This window comes from Cimex lectularius, unplaced genomic scaffold (assembly GCF_000648675.2).
Source record: "Cimex lectularius strain Harlan isolate CLEC.00 unplaced genomic scaffold, Clec_2.1 scaffold111, whole genome shotgun sequence".
Lineage (NCBI taxonomy): Eukaryota > Metazoa > Arthropoda > Insecta > Hemiptera > Cimicidae > Cimex > Cimex lectularius.
The window spans coordinates 1163189-1185633 of record NW_019392681.1 but is presented as its reverse complement, the minus strand read 5'-3'; the positions used below and the strand labels follow the sequence as shown (position 1 = coordinate 1185633).

Here is a 22445-nt window from a genome sequence, read left to right as displayed (position 1 = left end):
AATTCGGCTTTTTGATTAATCGCCTTCTCCCGAAATTACGAATTCATGTGCAATAACTGTCAGATTGGATTCTGTCAGTCTCGCTGATTGCTATGTTATCAGGCTCAATTTCCCTCATATGGGAAGATCCAAAAAATCCAAACGTGAAAAAGTTAACACTGACAAAAAGATTCAGTTACCCTCTATCTATAAGTTAGCCTAATTTCGAGAACAAATTATTTTCAAACTAACAAAAAATTAAATTTTACAAGAAAAATAATTATAACAACTCACTGGCCATTGTTGTATTCAACTAGTTTCAATTTACTTCTTGAATACATTTTTAACAAAATCCTAATACTACAAAAAATTCCACACAACAACACTACAGGTATACAGTTCTTAACTGATGATGGTGCAATGCCGAAACAAATTTGAGTAGTTTAACAAACCCATGAGTGAAGACGGACCCAATGCCGGTTCAGCATGTGATTTATAGACCAACATCCGACATCAACTTATATACTACAAGTGTCAACCATATAATTTTTGGCACGGAAGATCCAAACAACAAATCATTAAAAATGTGCTAACGTCATCTAAAATATCAAACAAAACCCTTAAAACTGTTTACGATAGAATACAGCGTCTTGATTACACGAACTTTTGCCTTTTCTAGGCATTTTTAGAATTGTTTTTACACCTCAGAACATTTTCTGGGTTGTCATCTTTGTAGACTGACCATATCCTTTCACCAAATTTCATTCCTTTCGTCCTACAAGTTTTTTATTATCTTGTTCAAATCAATGATTTTTACAAATTAATGAATTTTTATTATTGGATTTTACCTGTAATACACTTAGTTTGCCAGATGAACTAAATTAAATGTTATTATCTTTGAACTCTTGCAATAATGTGTCACCACTTTGGTTTGACAAGTTTTTTCTTATTGTCTTTCAGTTCAGTTATTTTTCGTATTTCAGATGTGATTATGAGTTAAATAAATTTTTGGTTTGTTTTTACAGGACAGCGCATTTTCTCAGGTCATTTTTGCACTCTTATCCCATCCTTTCAGCAAATTTATTCCTTTGGTACTACAAGTTTTTCATTGCCTTGTCCAAGCTATATATTTGTAACCAATTAATAAACTTTTATTATTGGATTTTACCTATAATACAACAGTTTTTCAGATTAATTAAAATTCAATGGTATCACCTTTGTTCACTTATGATATCTCTGTCACCAATTTTTTCCTTGTGTTAGACAAGTTTTTCTTATTGTCTTTCAATTCAGTTATTTTTCATATTTCAGATGTGGTTATGAGTTAAATAAATTTTTGGTTTGTTTTTACAGGACAGCGCATTTTCTCAGGTCATTTTTGCACTCTTATCCCATCCTTTCAGCAAATTTATTCCTTTGGTACTACAAGTGTTTCGTTGGCTTGTCCACGAATTAAAATTCAATGGTATCACCTTTGTACACTTATGATATCTCTGCCATCAATTTTTTCCTTGTGTTAGACATGTTTTTCTTATTGTCTTTCAATTCAGTTATTTTTCGTATTTCAGATGTGATTGTGAGTTAAATAATTTTTTTTAGGTTTGTTTTTACAGGACAGCGCATTTTCTCAGGTTGTCATTGGTGCACTCTTATCCCATCCTTTCAGCAAATTTTATTCCTTTGGTACTACAAGTTTTTCATTGCCTTGTCCAAGCTATCTATTTGTAACCAATTAATAAACTTTTATTTTTTCTAATTATATTTCTCAATTTTATCTATAATATGTTAGTTTCCCAGATTAAATGTTAATCAAAAAATAACATTAAATGATATTATTTTTGAACATTTGCAGTTTAGTGTCATCATTTTTTCCTTTGGTTAGACCAGTTTTTCTTATTGTCTTTCAATTCAGTTATTTTTAGCGATATTTCAGATGTGATTATAGCTAATTTTATTCCTTTTGTACTTGTTTTTCATTGCTTTGTCCAAGCCAACTATTTCTACCAAATAATGAACTTTTATTATTGCATGTTACTTATTATCCAAAGTTTTTCAGATCAATTAAAATTCCATTGTGTCATCTTTGCCCACTTATGACATCCCTGTCAGCATTTTTCCTTTGGTTCGGCAAGTTTTTTCTTATTGTCTTTCAATTCAGCTATTCTTCAAATTTCAGATGCGATTGTGAGTCAAATAAGTTTTTACAAACCTAACAGCCAGTTTTTTTACTTTGGCTTCACATGTTTTTTCATTGTCTTGTAATACAGTTATTTTTCTATTTTCAGGTGAGATTGTTGAGTAAGATTTGCTCTTTCTCTCATTGCTACCATAAAGCTTTCTTTCAAATGGGAGACTTTTACCACAAGGAGCAAGCTAAAAAATAATTTTATCCAATTTTGGTACTGAAAAAATAAAAATAAAAATTTTCCAAGCTCCCAAATCCACAAGGCGAATTTTTTTCTCACCGATGTTCAAAAATATACCAGGAAAATATCATAAACAATAATACTTTCGGCCTAGAGGATCAAAATGTCAAATCATTTGATTAAAAATGCAGCTATTATCATAAAAAAGTACCATCAAACTAAAAGACCAATGAAAACCTTAAAAACGTCTTCACCTTGCGATTTTTTGTGTTCTATCAAAAAAATATGCATGAATACAAAAAGTTGTCAACTACATGATGTTGTTACCTTGAAGATTCAAACAACAAATCACTTTTTCACCAAATTCTATTATTGACCAAAAAAGCTTAAGGATATAAGGACCAAAAAGCTGTCCTTCCAATTGAACTCTTACTCCAAGAAGCAATTGAAAAAATATGTTTATCCATGCTTCTGCAAAAGAAAATTCCAAGGCTACTAAATTCATAAGGCAAATCAGTTTCTACTGATGTTCAAAAAAAAGACCACCATAAAAATTTTACTTATCAAATTGTGCTATTGAAAAAAAAAAAAAATCCAAGACTGCCATTCATTTATGAATTCACCTAGATTTATGCATCAATTGTAAAGTGCTTTTGTAGATCCATATGAAAAATTGGTTTCTCACCCTAAAAAGCTTTTGTTCAGACAAAGTACATCTATCATAAAAGTTGTATATATTTTGTCTAAAAGATACAAATGTCAAACCAATTGTTTAACCAAGTATTGTCAACAAAAGAGTATGTTGATAAGGTATGTTCATAATGTAACTTTCAGACTTGAAAATGCGCAAATGAATTTTCTTAACCAATTCTGTTATTGTAGAAATAACCGTCTGCCAGATGCGTTTCAGCAATATGTCATCTTCTTTTTATAAAAGAGGTCTTGACTTCAGAAAAATACCCTCCAATGAAGATGGCAAAATATCGAAAGCGTCCGACAGACCAACACAGTGAAGATAGGCGGACAACGATGATCAGCATGATCAAATTATAGGTTCAACACCCACAGAGAAATCTCACTTTTTTCTTCCATAAATGTCTTCATCCACTCAAAATCCCTCTTTGAAAATTGTTGTAAACCAATATTTATTATGAGATCTTTTTAGTTTTTTTTTTCAGAAACACAACCATTTCAAAATATCCTTTTATTATATCAATAGCAATACTTTTATTCTATTACAGCTAACAACGAAGAAGAATGAAGAAAATAATAAATATTTATTATTACCAAATTTTAATTATAAATATTTTGATGTCAAGATTAGTTTGGTGTGTAATTTTCGTAATTGTTATATATATTTGGTTTGAAGTGAGTTTGTCAAATTGCTTAATACTTAAAAACACGATTTTAGTGTCCAAAATCTTGCAATTTCATGCCTTATTTATTATTAAGATAAAAATTATAATAAATACACACACCAGCTAACTTCTCTCACTCATTATATATTTTATTTTTGGTAAAAAAAAGTTATCAAGGTGTTTTGATTAATTGCCAATTTTACAATGTTGATTATATGATGAATCAATTTTAGAAAAGGACTGGCGTTTAAAAGAACACAAAAAAATGTCGACAAAAGTATACACCCTTTCAATCATGACAACAATACTCAATATTTTCCACATAAAATAAAAAGTAAAATCTGAATTTTTTGGATAATTAAAATGAATCTAAGAATGTTTGATTCCAGATGGCTTTGGCATTTAGTACATACTCAATGATTCATCTGGGCCCCATTCAAACGCAGGATTTTGAACAGGAAACTTCTGAAATTTACAGAGGTAAGCCGGTGGTAATTATCTGGCTATTTCCATTTTTTGAAAAAAAAAAAAAAGTTTAAATATTGACATGTATTGTGTATAATTTAATACTTTAATACTCACACTAAGTAAAAGTGACATAAAAAATTTTTTTACATAATATAATTAATTAAATAAATTTGTAATTGAACATATTTTACAAGAAAACATTACAGATTATAGGTAAATTTTTAACAGTTATAAACATAACTATCAAAAATTTACCTTCTGTAATGACTTTTATTTTTTCATTTATACTTTTTTAACTTTTATAAAATATTTAACATACAGATACAGAAATGCTGCCACTTGCAAGAAAATATAAAATGATTCACCAAAAATGAGTGGAAGCTGTTTTGTTTCAGCTAAATAATCATTTAATTTCTAAATGGTATTTTTGTTTTCACATAAAGTGCTGGTTCTGTTTTATATTTAAATTTTTAACTTCAAAACATGGACAAATGTTGTGCTTAAATTGATAATTTAATGTGGTTTTTAATGTGGAATGATTTGTAAATATGTAAAAAGTCGAAAATAGTGGTTGACTTGTAGAGAGTTGATTATTTGATAAATTGAGAATTACTGATCAATTGCTATTCTTTTTTGAAACTGTTGACAAGGGAAAATAATTAGTATTTTGCATTTCAGAAACTTCATTAATTATTAATTCTTCAAGACAAAATCATTATAACTTAATTATCAAATCGACAAGAAGCATGCCCCATGGTGAAGCAAATATCAAAAAATAAATAATTTTGTGTATATCTTGCACATTTTAAAGCTAACAGTATCAATAACAGGATCTGAAATAATCATATCAACTGAAATCATATTATGAAATCATTGGAATTTTATCAGATCAGGACTTAAATATGAAAGAAAACATTGTGCATTTTTCAATGTAAAAGTAGATGTTCTGGCTAACTCTAAATTAAAAATTAAAACTTAATAAAAGGTACTATTTTTATTAAGTTTTTCTTAGACAAAATATTAGTTTGAAGTGCACAGGCATAATAAATTGAAATAAAAGATTAGGTTTTAGATTTAGATGAAAAAATTTAAATTCAAAAAGTCATGTAATCAATGAAACATTGTCTCTGTGTATAATTCATGTTCAACATGTGCGGTGTTCTTATTATTTATTATGAAATTAATTTATATTAATTTTTTTTTTGTAGAAATATGAATAACCCAAATGGCTCGAACTCTGATCTAGGGCTGCCTTCGTAAGTTTTTCTCGTCTATATTAAAATCTATTACTTTTTTAAATTGTTTTTACGATAAAGTTGGCGCTCAGGCTATGTATGGGAATCTATTTGGTCAAGCTACAACTGGTAAATAATTTTTCAAAATTCATTAATCATAATATATTTAAAAAAATTAAAAATGCAGGAACTCCCAAGATATGAATTACGCTCTTCCTGACTCTTCTTCAAATCCGAGTATTTTGAATCAACTGTAAGATAGCATTGATTATTAAAAATGAATTATTTTTAATTTAATTAAGGCTGATTGTCATAAATCTTTTAGTGAAATGACGATATTTGGCTCTGACTCTTCAGTGAAGTAAGGATTCACTTTAAAATTTTTTCGATATGCAAAATTTTACATTTGATTTGTTTTCATAGCACCGTAAGTGACACTACAAATACAAATACTCGTGTGCAAATAATAAGGTAATTTTATTTATTACTAATAAATTATATGTTATATGAATTATATAAATTATATGAGGGTATTTAACCCTTGGCATACTAAAAAACTCCCAACCATGTCAATGCTATTGCCGCCACTAACACCCCTAAAATTAGATGTTTAAATTCATAACATTAAACTAGTTAAATTAAATTTATCAATATTTTATTAAAATATTTTTACCCCCTAGTTATTATTATTAAATAAAATAATTGGTTAAAAGATTCATAAAATTCAAAATAGTGAAGTAGGATTTAGGTTTACAAGGAAAATTATCATAATGAATTTTATTTGTAGATATTTTTTAATGTTCGCTTTTTATTAAATTTGTACACAGAGAACCATCAGCATATACTGTGCAAAACAGGACAGAAGAATTTAATAGGTGAGAGTTTTTCAAACATTGTTTTTATTCAACAACGTGCTGAAAATTTAAAATTTGGTGTGCAATTTATTTGTACTTTGGTTGTTTTATAGTCAACTGTTACAAGAATTAAATTCACTAATTTCATGGTTCGCTTGACCAATTAATACATTACAATTAATTAAGGTTTTTAGATGTGATGAAAAAAGTTAATGGCACGAGCGGGATTCAAACCCACGATCTTCGGCTAGATACGCCGCTGCTCTACCACTTGAGCTGTCGTGACCTCGATCCACTCGGACATCAACTTCCTATCTCAAGTGGTAGAGCAGCGGCGTATCTAGCCGAAGATCGTGGGTTTGAATCCCGCTCGTGCCATTAACTTTTTTCATCTCAACTAAAAACCTTAATTAATTGTAATGTATTACAAGAATTTTAATTAACCTTATAGCAAGGTCTGATTCCATGATGATATGAAACTTCTGTAAATTATTTTCAGAGTATGAGGGTTTTCTTTCACCAGATCCATTTTATGTTAAAACACAATTTATGTTCGGAAAATTTTTTAATACTTACTACTCTTTACATGAAAACGCTTAAAATTTGGTGGCACAGTTTAAAGAAAAAAATCTTTAACAAGTTGAATTCAATCAGAACATATTTTTTACAGGTCAGATCTACCTCATACATCAGTAAAGTGAGTATATTTATTTGAAATTTTAAATTCATCCTGTTTAACTGAATATTTTTATCAGTGCGATTAGTGGAGAAGACGAGGAAAACATCTGCCAGTATGTTCACTTTGGAACTGAAAGGTAAGAAATTCTTTAATAATCAATAAGAAATAAATTTCTTATATTTTCCAGGGAGTTAAGTAGAATTGCAGAACAAGAATACAATAGGTATGATTTTATTCAAAATAGTAACAAGATTTATATATACTTAGAGAAAAACGTATAATTAAAAAAAAACACTTGTGATTATAAACAATATTGTTGTTGTAGAAAACAGATGAATATATTATATGACAGGCCTCAAATATCACAGTAAGTATTATTTAAATAAATTTCACAAATTAGGAAGTTCAAATACGAATAGATTATTTATAACATTTGAAAATGAAATTCCAGAAAATTATCATTTTTATTTTATTACCGCTCAAAAAATCATTGAAAATTATTTAAAATATATATTTTTTGCAGTAAAAAGATTAATAAAGGTAAAAGATTTCGTGTGCCAAAGTATCTTAGATTGATCAACTCCACTTTCTCTGACTGCATGATTAAAACATATCAATGTAGATTCTGCAAAGAAGTTTTCGATACGTTTCGTCTTGCATCTGGTCACACTTGTTTTAGACGGCGAGCTGGAAGGCATGGAAATAGTAATGGTATAAATAAATAATGGAAATTCCATTTACAAATAAATATGTTAACAAAAATCTCATTTGTAACTGGTTACTTTACTTTTTTATTAAAAAAAATTATATAAAAAATGTTTACTTTTAATTACCCTATCCAGTAACCATATGGTCAATGCAAATAGAGAAATAGGTAAAACAAAACAAAAAAAACCCAACCAGCTTCAGTCAAAATCAAAATGTATAGGGAAGGCAAGTCCATAACAAAGCAACAAGTGCAAAAAAGGAACAGTTTCGAAGAGAAGAAATTTTGGGACACCCTACGTATAATTCATTTCGAAGAAAAAGCTTTTGAAAAAAGCCATGCCTTTAAAGTCAACAAGCACAATTCGCTCATGGGGATCACGGAAGAAAGCCCTGTGGGTATATCTGAGTAAAGATAAAACTTTAAAGCAGAAGAAGACCTAAAATTAGGCAGAGTTCGGTTTCTTTAAACTTTGGTCTTAGTACATGATATTGAATTTTATCGAGAGACGGGCTGCTTGCTGATGAACCTGGATAATTTATGATGATTCTCGCTGGTTTTGTCTTCCATTATGACATTTTTCAGAGATGGTCTGTGTTGCTTACACATCCCTTTTACATTTTATGAAACTATAAAATAATAAAAAATAATGCTTCAACTTGCTTACATCCTTGACCAACCACTGATGATGGAGAAATACTAAAACCACAGTCAAAACCAGGGAGAATTGACAGACCATGGATAATAATTGATGATATACAACAAATATTAGTAGTAATTAAAATGTTTTATACACATATAGTGATCAACGATCGTACTGAGTATATCAAAGTTAAGGCAATGAACTATTTTTATTGCATTTTTTTTTTTTAAGAATTTGTATATCGTATATACGTTGTTTTCATAGTATTGAAATTTTTTAAAATTAAATTCTGCAGGAATCATCAACTCCATACAACGAATTGTATAACAAAAGCAGCGATTATGACGAAATGGATAATAATGCTAAAATGGAGGAGGTATCAATTATAGTCAGTAAATTATTTATTCTTCAATCTTTAATATATTTTTTAACATATTTCAGAGCATAAAACAGCTTTTACTCACGAATGGGGAAGTCGATATTGAAAAAGTGCTCTGCCTCCATCTTCTTGCTATAAAGCAATCCGATTGTTGCACAGCTAGGTAACCGGTGAAAAACTAATGTAATTTTAACTAAGTATTTTATTAGAATATTAAAAAAAGTCAAGTGTGATAATGAGCAATCAAACAATTTGTTAAAAAAAAAAAAATGTTTTGATGGGATATTTACAACTTTTTGGCTCAAAATACATTATTCATAAGTAATAACTAATAATTTGAAAGCGGTTTTAAATCATAAACTTAATTTTTAGGGATGATACACCTAGGCCAATTAATGTGTTTACAAGATATTCAAATCTCCTACCAAATTATATAATAGAATCGGGAGATTCAAAAATTAAATGCTGCTGCTGGAAGCGGAAGAGCCAGAAGATGAAATGTGATTTTAGACCGATTAAGATTCATTTAACGATAAATAAGCAAATTGAGAAAATAATCAACATAGTTATAATAACGCTGAAGGAATTGAATGAAAAAAAGTTGAAACTTTTGATCTCGATGGCGCATAACATAAACGTTCTGCGGACAATATTGGTGAGGCCAGCAAATCAAAACTATTTGACAGAACTTTTGAAATCAAAATTAGTATTAAATAACAGCGAATCTGAGACAGAATGCTGTACGTTGATGAAAGGAAGCAACGAGATGATAAGAGATGTAAATAAATACAAGAAGAATATGGTTTTTCGATTAAATCCGCCTAACTCCTTAGTCTACCTCCGCGCACTTCTTGCAGACATGGATAAGTATACGTCTTGCCCAGAGATACAGAAGAAAGATTCATTTTGTTCGTTGGTTGATATCTGCAAGAAAATTTCCGTCGGTGAAGATGTCAATTTGGCCGGTTTTTCAATTTTACGAAATACATCTATCAATTCATCCGGGACTGCTGTTATAAGTGAAGATGGAAAAGATATCACATACATAGCTGGGCCGAGCTGCAAAAAAACAAGAGCGCCTGACTTTTTCGAGAACAATTTAACTCTTCTCCTCAAATCAACAGGTCTCATGGATAAAAAGACGGAGGAAGTGAAACCTGTAATAAGAGAAGAAAAGTTTATGCGATTTTATCATAAAATGTCGGATAGAACGATCGCTTCGCTTGAAAAAATTACAAAAGAGAGGATTAATACGTTAAAGTCACATATGAATAAAACAAAGGACAAGAAAGAGCCGCCAGACCCTGAAATGCTAAGATCAAATATTTTAAAGAGATTGAGCAACCAGCAGAGAATTTTGCTGGCTCAAGAATCATCACGCGTCAAAGGGGAAAAAAACGAATCTGAACATAATGCAAATGTTGCACCTCTAGCGCATATTATGAGCAACGTTATGTCTAAAAGGTCTCTGCTCAACTTGGCAAGAAACAGTACCCAAGAAGAACGCGAATATTTTTTAAAACCTGTAAAGAAAGGCGGCCTCGGCCTAGGGGAAATAATAATAGGCAAAGAGAATATGTCAAAAATGGAAAAGATTGCTGCGATTGCACAAGGGGAGACCTTAATTACGATGATAACACCTTTAAGTGAGCAGGTCGCTCCAGCACCAGAAAGGAAATCAATAATTGATGTCTCGACAGATAGCTCTTGGGATCTCCTCAAAATCAAACACGACATTTCCCAGGCAGAAATAACAAAGAAATTTACAAAATTTGTCAAATCTAATTCAGAGTCACACTCTAGTAATCATCATGAAGATATCAAATATGATGTAAACAACATAGATCAACAGTCAAAGCAACTAAGCCCTAACTTAACCATCGTCGAAACAAAACTCCAAGGAAGAATCCCACTGAGGAAACAGTTGGAAAAGAAAACTATAGTACAAAATGAAGAGAAAAGTTTAGCAAAATCATTACCAAAGCAATTATATTCCATAAAGCAAAAAAATAAATGACCAATTAGATTTGTTATTTCTTACATTTTAGTTCTCAACATCGAAGATCAAACTTGGTCAAAGGTATGGACAAAGTTGAAATATTTTTTATAATAAACTCGATGCAAAAATTTGAAGCTAGGTTAACTAAATTTAACTTATCATTGATCTGGAATTTGTGGCGAGATAATCTGGTATGCCAAATTGCCGCCATTTTCAGTATTATTTATTAGAATTGTAGTTCCCTTAAATGGTTTTTAATTTTCAAGATTGAAACAAACTCAATCATGTATAAAATAAAAATGTTTATTAAGGCAAATTTTTATATACATAAACGACTAAATGATATACACAATAATTCTAATTGCATTCTTGTAATTGAAAAGGAAAACACGAAAATTTGTAAACTAAAATCACAGCATGTAAATTCATAATTTTATAAGGCTCTTTCTTTCTTTTTTTTATATTTTATCCACTTTTATATAGATTTAAATATTAATAGTGATGATAAAAGAAAAAAAACATATTTTATGATGAAACATGTAAATAATTATATACAATTTCATTAATTGTAGTCGCAGTTACACATAAATTAGTGTTATGCCTGTTAAATATATATTTTTCTTCGAAAAATAGCAGGCTATGTATAATTTTTGGTAAAAAAAAAACATGTTTCTAAAATTAAAACTATAATAAATTCTCTGAAATAAGTAGAACAGGTTCATTTTTTTTCATCGCAAGATTTGAGGCAGTTGTAGCAAAACCAGACTTTCCGCTTCTGCGGATTGGCAATACCAACGCATTTAGAATGAAACCACAGGAGACACGAAGCGCAGAGGACGCAACTGTCTTCAAGCTGGGCTTCGCAGATGAAGCAGAGCCAGATTTCGTTTTCTCTTTTTGCATTTACAACTGTCAACAATAGTTGAAACGCGTCTGGTGAAAGTCGTGGCTTTATCAACTCGAGATCGACTGTTTCGTTCAAAATTGAGTGTTGTATTAATTTTGGGTCTGATTCTATATCGGCGACATCGAGAACGTCATTCTCGCCGTAACTTTGGTTTTCACCTTTCTTCACAATCCAATCGATCATCATTCTAATTTTTTCCGCTTTGGGCTTTAGGCTGAATTTCAGAGGTACATTCACTTTTCCATAATGACTAAGATCAATTTTTATTATTTTACTCGTCATTTGTGGATGTTTGAGCAATTTGACCTTTTGTAATTCTTCGTTCGAGTTTGTACTAACAGGAATTGTTTTGACAACTTTTTGAACTTTCTTTGTTTGAAGTACTTCAGGAGGGGAGACGTCTTTTTCAGGCGAGCCTGCTGAAAAAGCAGTAACTTTTACATTTTGCCCGTCACTCCATAAATTTCCAATTTCCTCTAAAACTTGTATTTTTTCTTCCAATTCATTTCCTGCTTGCCTACTCAAAATATTAAGTATCTTATCTGTTATTGTTATCGCTCTTCTTGTGTTTTCAGAAAGTTTATCATACTCTGAATCTTCTGTTGTTACATCCGACGTAACGAGTTTGTCTTTGATCAGTTTCTCAACTTCTTCCACTTCCAGCCTGTTTTCAATGTAGTAACTCTTAGTCCACCGCACGTTACATAAATCAGCACAAAAAAAATTCTCTTTGCAGGCTTTTCTCACAGCAAATATATGCTTACACGGTAGCATCATTGATCGCCAATCCCTGCATTCGCATGAATTCACAGAAGAAGGATACAATACCATATTTTCCTGAGTGATATACAGATTATCTTCGACCGTTTCCAAAATATTTACATTTTTCGACAAATTTATTTGATGACTGACATAATCAAAAGCGTAATTTGTCAAAAGTTGAGAATATTTATCAAGACAGCTCCCTCTTAAATTGAGGCTCGATGGTTTTTTCAAAACGTATGTTGAGGCTTTAAATTTAAATTCAACTTTTTGAATATTGATCCATTTGAACAATTGTTCTATAAATGACAAAAGAGGGGTGTTTTTTTGTATTATCTCTTTTACTCTTGCATCCACAGCCTCTGAAGTTTTTGAATCATCGACAAGAGTACCATTGGTCATATTGAAAAATGTCCAATCTTGTATGTTTGAACCCCAATCCTCATCAAAATAATCGACCATACCTTGAGGGGCCGATTTACAAAAACTAGAATATACACCTTTATAATCTTCGAGAGATCTCGAATATGCCATTTTACAAAAATAGTTCATACAATGTTCTTTTTTGGGTGTTAAAAACGACTCCGTGTCTAGGATGCGTTCGAAAAGTTTCAGAGAATAATACAACGACACAAAGGTGATTGTATGAGGAAAAAGTTGTTTCAGATGCGTCTCAACAAGATGTTTTTCTCCGAAAATATATTTTATCTTCAGATTATGATTATCAATATTTTCTTTAAATGTTTTAAAAAACCAACTAAAGCTAAGTTTGTCTTCTTCTTCTACAAGCCCTACACTGATTATTTCAAAATCACCGTTCGAGTCTTTAATTGTTGCAAGGATCACACTGAAGTTCTGTTTAAGCCAGCCCTGTATCGTCCAGATGTATATGACATCGTGCCAAGCATTCAATGACTTTTCCATAGCCTTCGTCGTCAAATATATCCCAATAAGATGTTCATCGTTGTCGTATAAAGTTGACCCATGTGCATCTGAAACAAGAAAAAGCTATTGAGTAATTGATTTTATATTCACTTTTATTAAGAAAATTAGAATTGGATTGCCAACGCTTACCAATTGCCAGTTTGAGTGATTCTAGCAAAGGGTGTATTTTACTCTTAGATAAAAAGTCTGTATCCTCATCACTTTCCGTCATTGAATCTGAGTCCTTTGATTCCCCCACTGATTTGACCTTTTTAACCTCTGAGGCCGACACGCCGACTCTGTACCTCGGCTTTTTGCACCAACGTCCTGCCTAACAATAAACAAATTTTAAAATATCTGCATTAAAAAAAAAAAAAAAAAAAAAAAAAAAAAAATACAAAGAAAATAGTTCGACATTAATACCCAAGGAAAATTTTTTTACAACAAAACAACAATAAACCAAGGTATAAAGTATTTCTTGAAATTAACTTTAATCATACAATATATCAATACCTCTTGTTCAAGATGGCCTTGATGATCATCGATGAAACTTTTGATCTCCAACTGATTGCCATCCATGGTTGCTCTTATTTTGATCTTTGCAGGGCAATCTATTTTATAAGTCCTACAAACAGTAACATCCTTAAAATATATTTATGTAATCATGATACAGTGAAACCCCTCTTAATGGGCTCCCCTCTCTAATCACCATCTCTATTAACAAACAATTTTTACACTTCCCAACAAATTTTTTTTATACTTTTCAAATATATACTGATCATGGACACTGCCGTCAGCCCCCATCAGGGTAATCCACGACTCTAGATGTAACCAGTAAAAATATATATTAAATGCCTGTATGAAAACATATTTGCTATGATCATTTTAAATTTTTTAAAAGTCAAACATGTTTCATGTAGGCTATTAACTGACAAAAAACAGTTTAATTTAAATTTCATGTTTTGACAGAGCTATTAGGAAATTCTTCGCCTTTTTTAAAGGAAGTTCTATTTCTCCTCACAAATCCTGTTCTGTGTTCATTTGAACATGTCTTGGCAATCTATTTTTAGGAAATACATGAGTACATTTTCGAAAGCTTTTTTGCAAGATGTCTAAAGACCAGGCTATTCTCACAAAACCTTCAAATATCTGTTTAAGGGCTCACCCTTGCATTAAAGAATGTTTGTAGTTGACTATGTATCATCTATCTGTCAAATAAAGGTTCTGTGGTAAGAGTGTGGTAAGAGCAATAAAACAATTGTCTCTAGCCGTCTTACATTGCGGTCGACCACCTCTTCTGAGGCTTCCGGTGGCCTTAAACCTCTGAAGACCATTGTGGATGATAGAGCACGGCACACTAGGACTTGGGCTTTGTAATGGACACTACGTCCGTCGTTGGACAGAGCATTTGCCTGACTCAAAAACATGCTTTCAAGAAGAAGAAAACTTTTTTACACAAATTTATTGTATCATCAAAGAAAACAATTTAAAAAAAATTCTGTCTTGTGAATTCGTTGTAGAGGGGTTTCACTGTAATACACATCTTTAAAATAACAACAAACCTGTAATAATATATGTTTACTACATTTTTTTTTTAACCAACACCCTAGTAGCTTAATAAACCAGCACCTGAGGAAGGCTGAGTGTGCAAAAGACTTCTTGAAGTCAACTCAACCTCAAATCTGGCTGTATGAAAATTTGGTAAGAATAAAATTTGTAGAAAAACTAAAAACCAAATTTTTGATTTCCACCTACGAGGAGCGATGCGGAGATGTAAGTAAATGTATAAGGCACATACCATTAAATCAAATCCCTTACTTACATTATGTTTTTACAGAAAATTAGGCCCCCAGTTTTTTCTGTTGGTGACTTTTCCAGTTTAGTATGACCACTTGGACAACAATAAACAGAAAAACTGTGTTGTGCATTTTTTAAACATTCAACCATTCTCTGCTCATGTTCTATAAAAAAAGTTTCAACTTTTTTTACAAAAAATTATGCTTGGATCAATCCAGCAACCATGCAGTGCTGTTGATTATAACTTCATTTTCCTTTTTTTCCTACTGCAAGTAAAACAGACCCAAGGAAATTAAATATAAAAATAATATGAATAATAGATGAAATAGCCGTTAAAACGACCTTAAAAATTAATAATATTGGGTTGTCCGGAAAATAATGCAGGATTTTGGTATTAAACAAAAAAAAAGAAACTAGTTACTTTAAAGCAATGTTCTTTAATCAAAATAATTTCCCATACTCTCAATACATTTCTCCCAACGTGTTGGTAACTTATTAATTCCGTCTGAGTAGAATTAAGAATTTTTAGAATTGATAAAGTCAATAAATGCATTTTCCAGTTCCGTTTGATTTTTGAATATTATGTGTTGTAAGTAGTGGTCCAGGTGTCTAAAAAAATGGTAGTCAGTAGGCGAGAGGTCCGGAGAGTAGGGTGGGTGAGGCAAAGTTTCATAGCCAAGCTCCAATAATTTTTGTGACGTTACACGTGACACATGTGGTCGAGCGTTGTCATGCAACAAAATGGGCCCTTTCCGATTGACCAAAGAGGGCTTCATTACTGCCAATTTCTGATGCATGGTATTAATTTGGTTACAGTATGATTCAGCATTGATGGTTTCGCCAGGATTTAAGAAGCTGTAGTGTATTAAACCAAATGAAGCCCACCATACCGTAACCATTACCTTTTTTTGATGAGTTGGGGGCTTTGGAAAATGTATTGGAGCTTCTCCTTTGTCGAGCCACTGTCCAGAACGTCTAGTGTTATCGTAGAGAATCCACTTTTCGTCACATGTAACAATTCTGGCCAGAAATGGGTCATTTTTGTTTCGACAAAGAAGTGATGCACAAACATCAAAGCGCTGATGTTTTTGGCGATCGTTTAATGAGTGTGGAACCCAATTTTCGAGTTTTTTCACTTTTCCAATCGCCTTGAGGTGGTCAGCGACGGTCGTTTTACTGACTTTGAGTTGCTCTGCAAGTTCTCGAACAGTTGTTTTGGGGTTTTCTTCCACCACTGATCGCAGAACATCATCATTAAGAGAGGAAGGCCTTCCACGACCTTCTTCATCTTCAAGGCTGAAATCTCCCTCCCGAAATTTTTTAAACCACCTTTGCACAGTGCACTCATTAACACAACCCTCGCCCCAGACTTGGTTAATGTTTCTAGCCGTTTGGGCTCCGCTTCGGCCGAGTTTAAACTCGTAAAAGAAAATCGTACGAAATTCTCGCTTTGACATTATAAGGATGACTGAATTATTTCCAAGTAGCGGAATGCTACAGAGGTAAACAAACAATATCATTTGGAAGAGGATTAATAAGTGTTGACATTCATACAAATGAGTAATCCTGTAAACGTAAACAGAATATTTTATATAGATTTTTTTTAATGAAAACTTAAAATCCTGCATTATTTTCCGGACAACCCAATAATAATAATAATAGATGAAATAATTTATCTAGCATTGATTAGGGATAGAAATAACACTAATTGTAAAATATTATGGTAAAAAATGACTACTTCCTTATTACTCTATCTGTGACTTCCTCTTTTTTCTACCGGCTATATCTACGGCTTGTTGCCTCTCACTGCCGCATCGGAGGGTTTTGTAATTCTATTAAATTTTTGTGCTTAATGGTTTATGTTCTACTTTTTTAATTTTATTATTTTTTAACTTAATTAACTATTAATAAACATATTCATAAATAATTAGATAAATAAATATACATGCAATAAATTTGTCACAATTTTCCTCAATATGAATAAATAAATAATTTACAATATAAACATCACATTTTAACCAGAATTAACAACGGCGTCAAAATTGTAACTACAGAAAATGGCCGTAAATAAATAGTGTGTAGCCCGCAATAGCAAGACAGGAGGTGTCACCTTTCATGTTGAATTAATTGCCTTTGCCATTTGAGTTTTTTTGGGCTATTTTTTTTAATAAAGTCTGAAAATAATTTATACTCTACTGGGCATGCGATTGTTTCTTTGAAGTTTGCCTCTGTAATAATCTTGTCCAAGTTTTTTCCAGACAGTATCTTTCATACTCATAGATTCCTTATTACTCTATTGCCTAATTAGTAAGCCTAACGGAAGAGGGGTTGGACTCACTTTACAATATTTATGCCAAATTAATATCAAATAAATTTCCAAGGGTTATGCCCAAACCCAAAACCACTAGGCAAATACAAGTTGGAATAATCCAGTACACTGGAAATCAGACATTTTTCTGACCAGTTTGCTAGTATATTTCACAGAAGATTGATCATCACTGATTACAGTGGCCAACCTATTAACGCTGGCTGTGTTAGATGTGAAAGGTATTCCCTTTCAGAATATGGATCGTCTCTCGATCCACTGCCCAGCTGGAGGCTGCAAGAGCGAGGCTCATTCACCTCATCCTGATGGGCACGATCTGTCAAAAAAGAAAACTTTGCAGTGTTTTTTGAATTTACTGGAAAATTAAATTTGCGCCATTTTAACAATATACAGGGTGCCCCAGTTCCTTCTGATGAAACTCAGGGAATCGATTATACTCTTCGTTTGGAGCATAAAATGCTCAGGAGAAAATTTTCGGAAAGTTCTCTATTTTGAAGATATTCGTCAATTTAGGTTTTTTTTAACTTTTCACTACCTTACCACATAAAAACGCTTACAACTTCCAAAATGTTGAGACTACAACAAATCCGATTACACCATTTGAAAGAACGCTAAATTTGCTGTAAGATACTTCTTTGCAATAATCTGAATGACATAAAATGTTAGCCAATATCAGTCGGAACATGCCAAAATTACAAAATTTAAAATTTTGGTCATGATTACACGTTCTACTGAGGTTACAAAAAATACCTACAACTTGTCAAATTTTACAAAAACTTCATCTAATTTGCTTTACGTCGATATATCCAGGTTTTTAAATAACGCTCTAGTAGAGTTGAAAAATAACAATTGAATGTTCGAAAACGTGAGCTAAGGTAAATTTGAAGGGGGGGGGTAGAAATAAATCAATTAGAACTCGCCTTGTAAAATAAAATTGACCATCTGTAATCTCACAAAAACCATACCAGAAAGCTTCATACAATAAAATGCAATGGTTCTTCTTGTAGCAAGCACCTAACAACAAATGAGGAACTTTTCAGAGGAAATGCTCAAAGTGTTTTCCCTCTTCTCGAATGCATAACTGACTTTCTGAATTTCTACCCCCCCACTTCAAATTTACCTTAGCTCATGTTTTCGAACATTCAATTGTTATTTTTCAACTCTACTAGTATGTTATTTAAAAACCTGGATATATCAACATAAAGCATATTAGATGAAGAAGTTTTTGTAAAATTTGACAAGTTGTAGGTATTTTTTTTGTAACCTCAGTGAAACGCAATCATGACCAAAATTTTAAATTTTGTAATTTTGAGATGTTCCAACTGATATTGGCTAACATTTTATGACATTCAGATTATTGCAAAGAAGTATCTTACAGCAAATTTAGCGTTCTTTCAAACGGTGTAATTGGATTTGTTGTAGTCTCAACATTTTGGAAGTTGTAAACGTTTTTATGTGGTAAGGTAGTGAAAAGTTGAAAAAACCTAAATTGACGAATATTTTTAAAATAGTGAACTTTCCGAAAATTTTCTCCTGAGCATTTTTTGCTCCAAACGAAGAGTATAATCGATTCCCTGAGTTTCGTCAGAAGGAACTGGGACACCCTGTATATACGTTGTACAGGTATAGAGCCGGAGGTCATGGGCTAGAGTCCCGCTTGTGGCATTAATTTTTCATCTTAAACAAACTATAAAATTTATAATTCAATTTAAACAATTACTTTGGCTAACTAGGACCAACTAAAATATATGGATTAATATGCAATGTACTTAATCTTATTTTAAAACGTAAAAAAATGACATTTGTGGAGCATTTAAAGAAATAATATTAAATAAATAATTAAAGCAGATAGTGTTCAAGATGTTGAAACATTACCATTGACGATCAAGCTATAGGTTCATCAGCTTGCAATTCTCACGACAATGTTTTACAAATAATGAAAAATGGCAAAAGGAGGGAAAACTCATAAGGTGGGGTTGAGAAGGGGAGTTGATGCCCGAGTGGATCGAGGTCACGATAGCTTAGGTGGTAGAGCAGCGGCGTATCTAGCCGAAGGTCGTGGGTTCGAATCCCTCTCGTGCCATTAACTTTTTTTCATCTCAACTAAAAACCTTAATTAATTGTCTTGTTTTACAAATAGCACAATGCTACATAAAATCTTTCAAGTCATATTTTCCTCATAAATAACCATCACACATAGATAAAATGTTAAAAATGTAGCCTTATTAAAGAATTTACAAACCGCTCACCCCTTTCTTCGTAAACCTTTGCTGCGCGTCTTAAACTCAATCCCACCGTGTACGCAGGAGTACTGCAACTCGTAATATTTGATCTTCTTGTTGAGAGGCCTTCGCAGGATCTTCCTCACCGCTTCGACAGACCGGCTGCTCCGTATCCAGAACTTCTGCTTCTTTTCAGCCTCGTAGGCCTTTATGAACTCTGACACCTCCTCGAAGGACCTGAACCTCTTCCCGACGTATATGTCACATCTGCCACCTTTCTCTCCCATACCTGAAGTTAAAATAGGTACTTTTTCCTAAATAGAAGAGTGAGGGATAATGAAATAAATGGTAAAAGGTCAGCTCCGAGGCTTGTTTACTTACCCTTCGTGCATTGTTTTAATACCGTCGGGAAGCATCTTCCTTTTTTTTATTTACAATTGTTTAAACGAGTTATATCTGAAAGAATACACTTTCGTATTTCGGCTCTTGGCTATGAGCGTTGCGTTAAGTGGGATACTGCGAAGCTTGCCTTCACCTAACCCGATTTAACCTTCGATCTCCACTTCAGGTTGAAGTTATTTTGCCGTTTTCTTCTGGGCCAATTTTAAGCGATCGTACCTGGAATGCGCGGAAAAAACCGTCGTTTGTAAAAAGAAGAAAAGCCCGACTAATTTAGCTTTTGGGAACTGATAATAGGCAAATTTCAGTACAAGGGAAATTTAACGAATCTGCGAAAATCGAAGAAAGCAGAGCCGAGCTGCCAGGCCTGTTTTCTGTTAACCAGATTTGCCGCGGTTGCCGCTCCAATGCAGTACTTTCCGCTTCAGGGAATTTTCCCCAGAACATCAAGCCCTAAGATTCTTCCAATTTATACCAATAACCATTTATTTATTTGACAAAAAAAATAAAAAAAAAATAAATAAAGGCAAAAACACTAAAAAAATAAAAAATGCAAATGAAGGAAATTTCACAGAGTCGTTTTTCAAAAGATGGTTCCTACTCACATTAAGTTGTTTCGCAACAATCCGGATTTCGAGCCCTTTAGCTCATAAAACAACTTAATGTGAGTATGAACCATCTTTTTTTTAAAAAAAGGATTGAACTCCACAGTCACTCCATCATTCATAATTTCTAGGAAGTTTCACAGAGTGGAATAATAAAAAAAATTGTCATAATTTTTTATTTATTTATTACCTAATGTTTGCATTTTTAGGCAAACTTACTTATATTATCAATGAGAACTAGCATTTTTCATACCATTAATGTTAAAAAAAAAAAAAAAAATGAAAAGAATCATCATAGTATTTTTATTGCACAAAATATTGCATTTATTCTCTTTTTTGTGGTTTTATGTATCCTTTCTTTATTTGTAACCATTACTAGCATTTTCCTTTAAATAATAATTAGATTTACCTGTTCGATACCAGGCCAAAGCAAAATGAAAAACATAAGATGCAATAAACTCTGGACACCAAGTAGACTCAGTGTATACTGATTTTTCTAAAGCTTTTGATAAAGTAAATCACACAATACTGTTAAGGAAACTAATGGATTATGGTTTCACCGGAACTACCTTGAATTGGTTATCCAGCTTTCTCTCTGGCAGAAAACAAATAGTCAAAATAAAATCATTTAACTATGTGCTAACCTGGTGCTCTAATAACAAACTTGCTCTTAATGTTTCCAAATGCTACACAATTACATTCTCTCATAAGAAACAACTTTTTTATTTATCTCTATACTCTCCATAATGCTCTTTTAATGCGAGTTGAAGTCGTAAAGGATCTTGGTGTACTTTTTGATCAAAAGCTCAAGTTTAAAGAACATATTTCTTCAATAAAAAATAGATCTATGAAGATGCTAGGTTTCATCATCCAGAACACCTATGAATTTAAAAATCCTCTATGTTTTGTCCATCTTTATAAAACTTTTGTACAGCCCATACTAGAATATGCTACACCTGTTTGGAACCCATTCTATCTAAATTATCAAAAAATTCTTCAATCTGTACAAAACAAATTTTTAAAAAACTTTCCTACAAACTCAATCTTCCTCCGAATTCTGTCTACCCTGGAATCCGCTCTGAATTTAAACTTTTCGAATTGGCACCAAGAAGAGATTACTTTGATATTGTTTTTGTATTTAAATTATTAAACAATCTCATTGATAGTCCTTCTCTCCCCTCTCAACTACAGCTACCCTTCGCACTCTCTTAAAACCTATAAATTATTTTATATTGAATTCTAAAGCTCTAACTACATGCTCTCTTCTCCTCTACACAGAATGATGATCAAGAGTAACAACATCTGCAATAGCATTGACTTTTTTAATAGTTCTGTGCAATCTGTGAAAAACCATATCCTACAACCTTAGTTGAATGCTTTTATATTTCATACTGTACAAAATTATTACAATTTATTTCATTTACTGGTTCAATTAATTCTCACACTCTAGTCTTATTATATATTTACAAAGAGCATTATTTTCATTAAATATGTACCTAATTATTGTAGTTTCAATTGTCTTATTTTGTTTCCTCTGCCTTATTTGGTTAGTAATTATGTCTTTCATTTTTGTTGTTCAGTTTTTACTCTTTAATTGTATTTTTATATTTATCATTTATATTTACCATTTATATCATTACCATGTATATACGTCCTTATTCTTTTTATATATATTATTTGTATTTTTACATATATTATTTATATATTTTGTTATTGTAAAATGTCTTTTTTTTAGTGGATTTCGATCCGTAAATAAATAAATAAATAAAACAACCTAAACTACCGCCAGTAATGCAACTAGACAATGAAAAGAATCTTCAGAGGATTGTTATAACAG

General features: G+C 31.8%; 3 protein-coding genes across 8 annotated transcripts; 2 read left to right on the top strand and 1 right to left on the bottom strand.

The window, feature by feature from the left end:
• The first annotated feature begins 3954 nt into the window (after nt 1–3954).
• Nucleotides 3955–7888, top strand: LOC106668672. 3 transcript variants are annotated; one of them, XM_014397636.2, is made up of 13 exons: nt 3955–4037; nt 4093–4183; nt 5380–5427; nt 5488–5535; nt 5594–5659; nt 5732–5767; nt 5830–5877; nt 6234–6281; nt 6931–6957; nt 7016–7051; nt 7127–7162; nt 7265–7306; nt 7463–7888. In XM_014397636.2, the coding sequence occupies exons 3-13, from the start codon at nt 5384–5386 to the stop codon at nt 7662–7664; spliced, it is 633 nt and encodes a 210-aa protein (XP_014253122.1). In that variant the 5' UTR covers nt 3955–4037; nt 4093–4183; nt 5380–5383; the 3' UTR covers nt 7665–7888. The 3 variants fall into 3 exon arrangements, with proteins under 3 accessions (XP_014253122.1, XP_014253120.1, XP_014253121.1); XM_014397634.2 differs by having other exon boundaries at nt 7016–7075; XM_014397635.1 differs by lacking the exons at nt 3955–4037; nt 4093–4183 and adding an exon at nt 5102–5156 and having other exon boundaries at nt 7016–7075.
• Nucleotides 7780–10700, top strand: LOC106668671. 2 transcript variants are annotated; one of them, XM_014397632.1, is made up of 4 exons: nt 7780–8039; nt 8584–8664; nt 8730–8830; nt 9040–10700. In XM_014397632.1, the coding sequence occupies exons 1-4, from the start codon at nt 7860–7862 to the stop codon at nt 10682–10684; spliced, it is 2007 nt and encodes a 668-aa protein (XP_014253118.1). In that variant the 5' UTR covers nt 7780–7859; the 3' UTR covers nt 10685–10700. The 2 variants fall into 2 exon arrangements, with proteins under 2 accessions (XP_014253118.1, XP_024081408.1); XM_024225640.1 differs by lacking the exon at nt 7780–8039 and having other exon boundaries at nt 8730–8850.
• Nucleotides 10701–11158: 458 nt separating this feature from the next.
• LOC106668655 lies at nt 11159–20412 on the bottom strand. 3 transcript variants are annotated; one of them, XM_014397607.2, is made up of 5 exons: nt 19986–20412; nt 19632–19918; nt 13773–13884; nt 13410–13590; nt 11159–13327 (listed from the first exon to the last, which is right to left on the bottom strand). In XM_014397607.2, the coding sequence occupies exons 2-5, from the start codon at nt 19889–19891 to the stop codon at nt 11385–11387; spliced, it is 2496 nt and encodes an 831-aa protein (XP_014253093.1). In that variant the 5' UTR covers nt 19892–19918; nt 19986–20412; the 3' UTR covers nt 11159–11384. The 3 variants fall into 3 exon arrangements, with proteins under 3 accessions (XP_014253093.1, XP_014253095.1, XP_014253094.1); XM_014397609.2 differs by having other exon boundaries at nt 19632–19911; XM_014397608.2 differs by having other exon boundaries at nt 11160–13327; nt 19632–19893.
• Nucleotides 20413–22445: the final 2033 nt, after the last annotated feature.